The 10,455-nt window shown below is 38.9% G+C and overlaps 1 protein-coding gene across 1 annotated transcript in view; it reads left to right on the forward strand.

The window, feature by feature from the left end:
* Positions 1–10,455, forward strand: part of CFAP44 (cilia and flagella associated protein 44) — a 49,286-nt gene that overhangs the window by 3,193 nt on the left and 35,638 nt on the right. The window contains exons 2-9 of the mRNA XM_009330508.1: positions 1,873–1,931; positions 2,914–3,020; positions 4,083–4,245; positions 5,257–5,359; positions 5,681–5,897; positions 7,428–7,542; positions 8,056–8,220; positions 9,447–9,602. Coding sequence (XP_009328783.1) covers positions 1,873–1,931; positions 2,914–3,020; positions 4,083–4,245; positions 5,257–5,359; positions 5,681–5,897; positions 7,428–7,542; positions 8,056–8,220; positions 9,447–9,602 — 1,085 coding nt within the window. The remainder of the gene's footprint in view (positions 1–1,872; positions 1,932–2,913; positions 3,021–4,082; positions 4,246–5,256; positions 5,360–5,680; positions 5,898–7,427; positions 7,543–8,055; positions 8,221–9,446; positions 9,603–10,455) is intronic.

Consider the following 10,455-nt stretch of genomic DNA (forward strand, 5'->3'; position numbering starts at 1 on the left):
TTTCTGATACAGGCCAGGATGCCATTGGCCTTCTTGGCCACCTGGGCACGCTGCCGGCTCATGTTCAGCCGGCTGTCAACCAGCACCCCCAGGTCTTTTTCCTCCAGGCAGCTTCCCAGCCACTCTTCCCCAAGCCTGTAGCGCTGCATGGGGTTGTTGTGGCCGAAGTGCAGGACCCGTGCAGTTACATTCAACTTCTAAATTTTCTGATTTCTGATAGTATTTTATAGATGTAGTATTTGTACAAAATTGCTCCAATGTTCATTTTAAGGTGTTTTATTTAGAAATGGAGACCATGTTTGAAATCAAAAGGCTGAACAAATTTATAATAAGAGCAACGCTTGTGCTTTTTTGCTTGTTTCAGAGATGTTTATATAAATGATCAATGTGTGTGTGTTTTATATGAAAAAATTCGGATCTTTCCCACTCCAGAGGACAACGGTAACTAATGACATTGTAGCACTCTGAAAATGATAGTCTGAAATGTGAAAAATTGCTGGGGGGTGTTAAGCTGTTTAAAGTTTTTTTTTTTAATTGTGTTAATTTTATTAATCTACTTTCCATGAATATACAATGTTTTGAAGAAAGTCCTTTTTTCTTAAAGACTCATTTCTCCTGCTTCTCCATTCAAGATATTAGATGATCTCAGAATGTCTATCTCCTGATATTTTTGTGAAGTCCACCAGAAAGGTGGAGGAATAGCCTTGTTGTCTCAAAAGCACATCTCCCCCCAGTATATTAAAGAGAAGCCCCAAACATTTAAACCAGTTGTCAGCTTCCCCTGTTATGCAGTATTTAGATGACAGTCTTTCTATAGCCATGAACACAGAGCCCGGAGTCCTAAAACCTGAACCAATGAATTCACCCTACAAAGTAGGACATATCTTTGGGTTGTCCATATTTGTAGTGTACAGACAGGACACAAGTGTTATCTTTGGGAATCTCAAAGCATTTGAGAGGAAATTAAAATGGTCTAAATGGCAGATGAAGGCCAAAATACTAAAAGTTCCTCATCACCACCACCAGGTAAAGAGGACATGCCATCTTTTCCAAGGGAACAGGAGGGAGCTGGTGAGAAGCCAGCAGAAGGTGCACAGGCAGATGACAGTGGTGTCCATGAGTATTTCCCGCTGTTATATAGTGATTTCAATACTGAACCTACAGTAGCTTCTGGCTTCTCCCACCACTCATCCCTTCCTTACTAGTAAGTGTTCGTCTTCAGTTGCTGTTCTTGGTGTTGCCAAATTTCATTATGACTCTAGTCAAAGATGACCCCTTCCGGTGGAGTTCTGGGCTGACCCCTGTGTCTGCAGTTCCCGCTGTCCCTCAGCCCACAAAGTCTTTCCCCTGAAAAGTTTGCTGCTTAGACCTGTCTCTGTAGCTAGTACTGCAATCAATTCATTAACCCTGCCAGTCTCTTTCAGTCAGAGACCTGTATTTCTCTTTTTAACACCTTTTTCATCTTGAAATGCCTCTTCAGTGTCTATTTCAGATGTTCTGAATGCCATCTAACACACTAGATCTAGGTAGCATGGATAACAAAATCCACTAGTGAGTCTTGGAACTGTGGAACTTTGGAAGGATTTTTGATGCTTATATTGGTGCATTACTTTTGGCATTTGTTTTATCTTCCTATTATACATTTTTCCTATTATAGGATGTGTTTCTTTCCTTCCCCTAAGTTTTAAAATGCATTTTTTTTGAAAGCAAACTTCTCCCTACACTTAATGCTAAACAGCAGGAAGTCCACTGTTGGACTGAAGGGATTTTTTTTACTACTACAGAACTATATATTTATTTAACATGGCATTTATGAGCAAATTAGTCAAAGGAATTCATACCTAAGAGAGTGATCCCAATTGTCCTTTGCAGAAGAAAGCAAAACTAGTCTTCCAAAGGAATCGCCAACTGCAGAGGAACAGGAGGAAGAAGTGGAGCAAGTGGAATCAGACACGGAGAGCGTTGGTGAGAACTGCTTTCCACTGAGGAGATGTTGGCATGAACTTAAAAACCCCACTACTTTCTAGTTTTCATTTTTTCACTGTTATTGTTATGAACAGCACCTCAGACCAGTGCCATCAAGTTACAGTTATTGAGTTTCTCTGCTCCCTTTCAGTTGGCTTACCTTGGGTACTTCATTTTGCTCTTTCCCATGGATGGTCTCTGACCCCTTTGTTGGTTGTTTTTTATGGAACACCTAGGAGAGAAAAAAATCAAGACAGGGTGAAAAGCTTACAAAACAGGTAATGGGGATTTGATCTGAGGTATCAAACTGAAAAGTACTTTTAACAAGTGCTTATGACTAGTTGGAAGTCAAGTTGACAGTATTCTGCATTGCAGTCCAGCGAAGAACTACACTGGGTCACACATTAGCAGTATGCCTTTTTGAGGACAATGGTGTCTTATGGTAGTCTGTTGTATGTGTTTTTACTAATTGTTTTGTATAATGATGTGCGTTCAATAGCTACTGAAAAGAGACACTTTGAACTTTATTTGGTTTCTAAAGCTGAGACCTAAACACCAAGCAAAGCTGAACTGAACTACTTCTGTAGGTCTTGAGTTTTAAAATCAATGTTTTTAAAACAGTCTCAAAAGTTTTCGTCTTTAAATTCTTCCGTTTTGAATATTCACAGTAAAGTTTTTAAAAGCCTGAGGGAGCGCTTGTTACAGACTGTTCCAGGACAAGTTGTTACTAAGACATGGTACCCCTGTTTTGAGCTATTACTCTGTTGAAGGGGGCAAGGATGTGTGAATCCTTCCCTTTTGCAGTTAGGTGCAAATATCAGCAAGGAGCCTAAAATTTATGGTGAATATAAATTTCCTGTATGTTCCCACTTCTGAGATGCAGAAGGCGATTTGGAAGAACAAGATAATAGTGAAGTACTCTCGGAGGCACAAAAAAGGCCTCAGAAGGTAGAAAAGAAAATCTCGGAAACTTTCTTCTATAACTATGAAGATATATATTCACGGCCATTTGTCACTGAAGACTCTGGGATACCAATTAACCTTCTTACTCTTAAGTATCCTTTCTGTTGAGGCTGTGCAAATTTAAAGCTAAGGATATTTAGTATATGTTCTTAAAATTGTACTTGTCTAATTTGGAGTAGCCTTTGTGGCATTAGTGGGATACCTTTGGTTGAGACACTGATAAGAATCCTCACCAGTGATGGTTCTGGGTGAATTTAATCTTAAACGTTGTCTTGACCTCATAAACATTTCTTATTGGGCATAGTTCTTACTGTTGTAAGTACTCTTGTAGAACTAGATCATGGCCAAGTTAATGTGCCCAGGCGTAAGAAGTTTTAAAGAATGTGACTAGCGTAAGAATATCCCCTGCAAAGCTCTCCCTTACTGTGTAGCCACACCAGTGTTCCCCAAGAAGCTGAGGGGAGGGCGGGAAAAGAGCAGCTGTGTACCTCATACTTCCTCACAGGACTGCTGGGGGAGAAGTGGGGAAAAAAACAGGTAGATTTGTAGCCTGGTGCTCAGAAGATCTAAACTGGTAGAATGAAGGACGTGATGCCCATCAATTAAGAGCTACAATAAGTCCTTTGCTAGGTATGGTCCAGTAGGATATGATATGTGACTTTCACAAGTGCTGGTAGTTTTCTCTGCAGACAGTCAAGTTGCTATCGAAGAGTGGATTTTCCCTTCTCTACATCTGCCTGTAAACATTTAAGAAGTGAGCTTGAGCACTTCCTTGGTTTGATCTCTTGTCTGTAGAACAATTCCTAGTAATCTGATGCACATCTCTTACATTTTGTTTGAAAAGAGAACACCGATAGAATATGAATTCCTTGCAGCCCCAAAGGATCCAGCAGAGGCAAGAGGTGTGCCCTGTAGTGGAGGTGAAAGGATGGAATACGAACTTTAGAAGGTCTTCACTTGTGCCTTCCCCTCAGTTATAGAGGCTTGATATATTTTACCTTCACTGTATACTGAACAACACTGTCTCCTACCATCAGGCTTTTAGTCACCAGATTCAGTACTGCCAGTTCAGTTCTGGTTTAAGCATTTATATCCACTTAGTAAACTTTTCTAGAAAGCCAGTGTCGAATCTTTTCCTATTGAACTGTTCTCAGACATTCTTTTGGATATGACTGCACCAGAAGTGTAAACCTGCTGCTGATGGATAGCCAAACGCTGATGTATATAGCAGGCAACCAGCTGGTGCTCCTGGACCTGAAAACTAAAACTCAAAGTTATCTCTGGAGCAGTGGTGGTGGTGGAATTGGGTTTATCACGGTATGCTTTTTGTTTCGTATTTTAGGATGTTGGTCACTTTCTAGAAGTGAAATGTTCACTTGGTTGCCTGATGGGAGATTTCTACAGCTGCACATGCGTATATGTAAGAAGTATGGTATTGATTAAGGGGGATATGTGGACCATGCAGCATGGGCTACTCAGCCCATCAACATAATTGGTAGAGGACAAATATCTGCATACCTAAGTCCCGGGCTCAGGTACCTTAAAGGACTGACAAGTGCCAGCTGGGATTAATTTTTAGAACTATTATATTCTTATTTAATTTTTTTTTTTTTTAACACTTACCTCTCCTAGTCACAGCTGATATTAGAATAGTGTTTTGCCTGCAGTTAAAATTTAGAAAATCAATTTCCTAGATAAATGAAGAGAATAAGTATCTGGTTTCACTCTAGTAAGCTCCTACCAAGAGCTTCGACTCTCAAATGCTTCCTCTGGATTTGAAGCACCTTACCCTGTGAAGGGCTCTGCCATCTCTCAGTTGTAACCCACATGAGCAAGGCTTTTAGAATACCGGCCTCAGACTGTTCTGCTCCATTGTAAGCAGCCTTTTCTGGGGAATCATGGTACATCTTTGTGCCTTCAGAACAGTGTCATTCAGGATGGCTTTTCTGCAGCTGTCTGTCGAAGTAGATGGCTGCTGACACAAATGCTGCTCATGGGAAGATCAGCTAATGGGTTGAGTGAGGTAGGAATAGTAAAAGAATGCATGATAAAGAAAATTATTTCACAGTTTGTCATGGTTCTGCATTATATGTGAAATAGACTATTTTGTGTGCATAATGGTTTTACCATTTTGTGTGCATATAGCTTCATTCTGATATTGAGCAATAGATTGGCAGTTGTTCAGAATAAACACACAGAAAAATGCAACCTAGTATTTATGGCAATATCTTTTGACTAATGAGTGAGTAAATACAATAACTCAATAATCTAGCAGGACAGAGACAAAGGTGTCATTACAGCATGCAATGGGACTTTTGCTTTTTCAAGGCACACCCTACTAAGCAGTACTTTGCAGTAGGAGAAAAAGGAAAGAAGCCAAACCTCATCATCTATGATTATCCTTCACTGAGGCCCTACAGAATACTGCGAGGTAGTGTAAAAAGTTCTATTTTCATTTTACACAAATGAGCCAGTGTTTATATATCCCAGCAGATGGAGTAGTGGGTCACTTTAGAAGTTTAGAAGGAAATACAACCTTTTGGTCCTTCAAAGCAAAACAGAAAACACCAGTTTCAAGCTTTTTCATTATTGTATGGGAGGAAACTTTTATTTAGTAGAAATAACCAACTGAGAGCTATTACCTAGTGAAAAAAATAATTGCAGTGAAAGTTCAGCTCCTTCTAAGTAATTTTCCTATTGTTTCTTCCTCCTTTCTCTGTGTGTGTGTATTGGGTCTTGTATGTTTCTTCAGGTGGAACAGAGAAAGCCTATGTTTTTGGTGATTTCAACAATGCTGGCACTTTGCTGGCCAGTGTTGGGAGCAGCCCTGACTACATGCTAACTATCTGGGACTGGAAACAAGAAAAGATTGTGTTGAGGGCAAAAGCTTTTTCACAGGATGTTTACAAGGTCACATTTTCTGCTGATAATGAAGAGCAACTAACTACATCTGGAGCAGGACACATCAGGTAGGTTTACTGATTAGGATTAATACGTATCACCTCTAAAGTAATATTATGTAGAAGATGACTAACAGGAACGTATCCTTAGCAAACATGGACCAACGAGGAATGCTATTTTACCTGGCCATTACAATTACAAAAATGAGAAAGTTCAAGTCCTTCAGCCAGCCAGCCAAGTCTTTTAACACCTTTGCTGTGCAAAAAGGATGATGCTTGATGTTGAATGTCGGTACCGCTGGCTCCATTCTTGTAATTTCAACAAGCACCGTGGAGAATTAATAAAAAATATTTATATATACATGTCTTCTAGCTGGTAGCATAGCATATATGCCTCCTGTGCCTTCTGGGCTTTCTACCTTTGATTTCTTGAACTCATCTGCTGTTTGGGCAGCCATTAGAACTGGTTGCCAAGTCGATACCACCAAAAGCCTGCAAGGAAGCCTTACAAAAGAGATGCTTCCATACACTCCCTTCTCTGGTAAGTTCATGGATCCTTTTGTAATGAAAAATAAACCACAACTAAGCTCTTTGGGACAGAGATTGGCTTTGTGTTCTGTATTTATCTGGTGTTCAGTGTTAATACAGCAGAGACTTAAGGTATGACTTGGATGCTATTGTAGTAGAAATGATACCTTTAAAATTATAACACATCTAAAGTTTCTTTGAATTGTAACAGAGGAATTAGATCAAAATCTGAGATTTGCTCTATAGTTTGATTGTAAGGTGGGCCTGAAATAGCAAATGGCTTATTTAGACCCAGAATGAATGTTTAGAATACATTATTTATGGAAATCTGACTAGACAAAATCTCTTACAAACTTTCTTTTGAGCTAAAATACTATGAATAAACTCTGACATAGCTTTTATACATGATAAACATAACCTTTCACCCAAATGTGATCTCAAATTCCAGTTTCCAACACCTGTCTTAAATGTAAGGTCTCCTGTACACACAGTGAACTATCCCTAATTGCAATAGATGTTAATTTTCTGTAATGCAGTAGTTTAAACTTATGTTTTATACTGCTAAAAATATAATCATCAAATAGAAATAGCTATGAAGATCTAGGATAAAACCTTTGGCTCAGTGAGATTTTATAGTCAAGCTCAAATCCATGGGGGTACTTGGATGAAATTCAGTGAAGACCTTAGTCCCTTACAAAGTTGAGCATCATACACTGGAGACAGCAAGAGTAAAATAGGTGTTCCTAACTACGTGTATTGGTTGTAGCTGGAAAGATGTAGCTATGCATTTTACACTTACTAATTTGAAATAGTAGTTTAATCTTCATTCTGCTCTTTCCAAATCCTTTTCCTAGTTTTTTCATAGGAGTAGTATAGGGAAATGTTTGTGTAGTTACAAAGCTTTATCTTGTTTTAAAAAGAAAAAGCCAAGGTCTCCTGTGAAAAAGAAAAATAAATGAACAGCCTTTACCTCAGAGGCATCCCTGATAAGATTATTACAATGTCTGAGAGGGACTGAAGAGTGTGTTTAGGAAATCTTGTATCAGAGAGGGATGTTTTTTCTATGCTCAGGTTCTGGAAGATGGCTCTCACATTCACTGGTCTCAAGTTACAAGGAGCTTTGGGCAGATTTGGAAAAACAGCAGTGACCGACATTATAGGTTATGTGGAGCTGCCTGATGGGAAGGTAAGTAAGAAAAAGTTTATTTGGTTTTATGTTGCCTCTCAGGTTTTGATATAAAGTCTACTGAGTAAGTTGGAGTGTTACTATTCGCTTCAAAGTGATTTGAATTAGACCCTCAATGCACTGGTCTGATAAGCTAATATTGACATTAATTTGCCAAAAACCTGGCTTGCTTTGTAATAATTGAAAAGTATGGTTAGTATTGTAATTCCCGGACAAAAGATCTCTGTTGTCTTAGAGCTGAGGCTCCTCTAATGGGGTAGTGAAAATGTTAGTGTAAAGAAATACAAAGACTGTTAGCCCTAATCTTTAACCATATCAGTGCATGTAAATTATGTCACATTGCTAAAAAGTTGAATCTTTTCACCCTTTACTCTTTCTCTTGCAAATATCTGTACATTGCTGTCAATTTAATGCTTTCATGGAAGGAATCCACAAATTTTAACCAGATTCTTGCCAATATTTCTGCATGGTTAAGTGCAGGTGCTTATGTGCTTCTCTTCATTTGCATTGAAGGTTATCTCAGGGACTGAGTGGGGCAACTTGCTGCTTTGGGAAGGGGGCCTCATTAAAGTAGAGCTCTGTCGAGCTGGACACAAGCCCTGTCACAGTGGCCCTGTCAGCCAGTTAGTTCTGGATGAAGGAGAACTTGTCACTGTTGGAAAAGATGGCTTCATTCGGGTGAGTTTTTCTTCTGCTCTGCCTTTAGGTCTGCAAATTTGTGGTCAGCAGGTAAATGTTACATATTTTCATTACCAGGGTTTATTTATGGAGGCAATTTTGCAGTGCAGTTGCTTTCTGAGAATGAATTTTTAGAACAAACAGAATAAGAGCACATCTCCGTAGTGTATATGTTTGAATCAGATAGTGTTCATGCAACTTTCTTGATTTATTTACTGCTATTAAACAACCTTTTACTCTAGTAAATCAAAACAATTTTCAGTGATTCTCTAAAAGCTTTGTTCTTGCCTGCATTCTAAAATTTTTTTTTCTTGTGTAGTTTTGGTTAATCTTTATAATTTTCAGGCCTATTAATACATATGGTGTTATTTTGAAGGATAAACTACGGCAATATTTGAAATTAATTTTCTGAGTATTGGAAAGCTCAGATTATTAATGTTAATTTCTATGTCATTTTAACGAGCATCTCAGAGATACGTATGCTGAAATAGAGGAACAATTAAAAGAAAAAGCATCCTGAAGTTAACGTATAATTCTATAAATTAAGGTCAAAAAGTTTTCCTTATCCATACCACCAATTTCTGATCTCACCTGTCAATTATCAAGGATTTTGCAATCTTGTTTGCCTGCTCTTTGAGGGAAGACATGATGTGTGAAAGACCCAGGTAATCAATGGAAAGCTGACTGTTACAGACAGTGGAGGGTTTCAAACACCCTGGGGGTCTTGTTGTTGTGTTTTAGACATTGATATTATCCCATTAGGAAAATTCACTTGGTTATAAGGGTGCCAACTGACGTCTTGTCCTTACTCCACAGAGCAGAACATCTATGTGTTAGATTTCCCATTCTTTCTTCTGTGCTGCCTCAGTATGAGCAATGCTGAAAGCAGGCAGATATCATTTACTCTCTATAGTTCTGAGGCTGCCCTGTATAACTCTGCTAGTGCCAGGGCTGAATTTAAGCTACTGTTGTTTCAGAATTGGACAGAGAATTTTTACATATACTTTGCATTGCGCCCAAATGTATCAGATAGTAGTTGCCAGTTGTCACTGTTCTAGGTTACATTCAAAGCAGCGAGGCAGATATGACAGGTTTCATACTCTACCTGTAGAATCTACACTCCCCTGGTTTCTTATAATTTTGAATTTCTATATTAATCATGTATAAAAACATAACCTAGCCTTATGAAAACCCATTTTTTTTTTTATGCTTCCAAATCCATGAAGGTGTGGAACTTTGAGACAATAGATGCTGCTGATTCTGTGGATGACACAGGGTTACTGGAGGTGGAACCTATGAATGAACTTCATGTTGGCAGGAATGTCAGTCTGAGTTTCATGTCAAAAGTTCATGACTGTGGACAGCCTGTTTGGTACGCTCAGGTAAGATACACTCAAGTACATACACCCTGTGGAGAAACGCAGAATGAGGGAGGTGATGTTAAGTAACAGCGGAGTCCATTACAAATCAGTACGTTTCTTTTTTGTAGAATTCAATCTTCTTCTGGATATATATATAATCTTTGTATTTTTTAAATATATATAATCTTCTTCTTTCAAACACTGGAACAGGCTTGCTAGAGAGGTGGTTTATGTCCCATGCCTGTCAGTGTTTGAGGCATTTGGACAATGCCCTGAATAATATGCTTTAACTTTTGGTCAGCCCTGAATTGGTCAGGCAGTTGGACTAGATGGTCGTTGTAAGTCCCTTTCAACTGAACTGAACTATGCTATGCTATGCTATGCTATGCTATTCTATTCTACTCTATTCTATTCTACTCTATTCTATATTTTTAGTGTGTAGTATAGTATAGTAACTATACACTAGTTACTAGAGTCTCACCAGTGTGACACTCTGGCTTTCAGAGCCAGAACTGCATAAGAATAGGAGAATGTCAAAAGGTGTTGTCCAAGTTCTGTTAACCTGGACTGATAGATAGGACTGACAGGACCAACATCACCACATTCAGTCATTTCTGTTTCATAATGATAATCATTAAGGAATTTTTAAGGAGCCATTGCGGGCAGTTTTATTTCCAAATTGAGTTTGAAAATATTCACGTTACATGTTATAGAATCATAGAATCGTTAAGGTTGGAAGAGACCTCTGAGATCATCGAGTCCAACCGTCAACCCAACACCACCATGCCCACTAAACCATGTCCCTAAGCGCCTTATCTACACGTCTTTTAAATACCTCCAGGGATGGGGACTCAACCACTTCCCTGGGCAGCCT

This window comes from Pygoscelis adeliae, unplaced genomic scaffold (genome assembly GCF_000699105.1).
Source record: "Pygoscelis adeliae isolate BGI_AS28 unplaced genomic scaffold, ASM69910v1 Scaffold120, whole genome shotgun sequence".
Lineage (NCBI taxonomy): Eukaryota > Metazoa > Chordata > Aves > Sphenisciformes > Spheniscidae > Pygoscelis > Pygoscelis adeliae.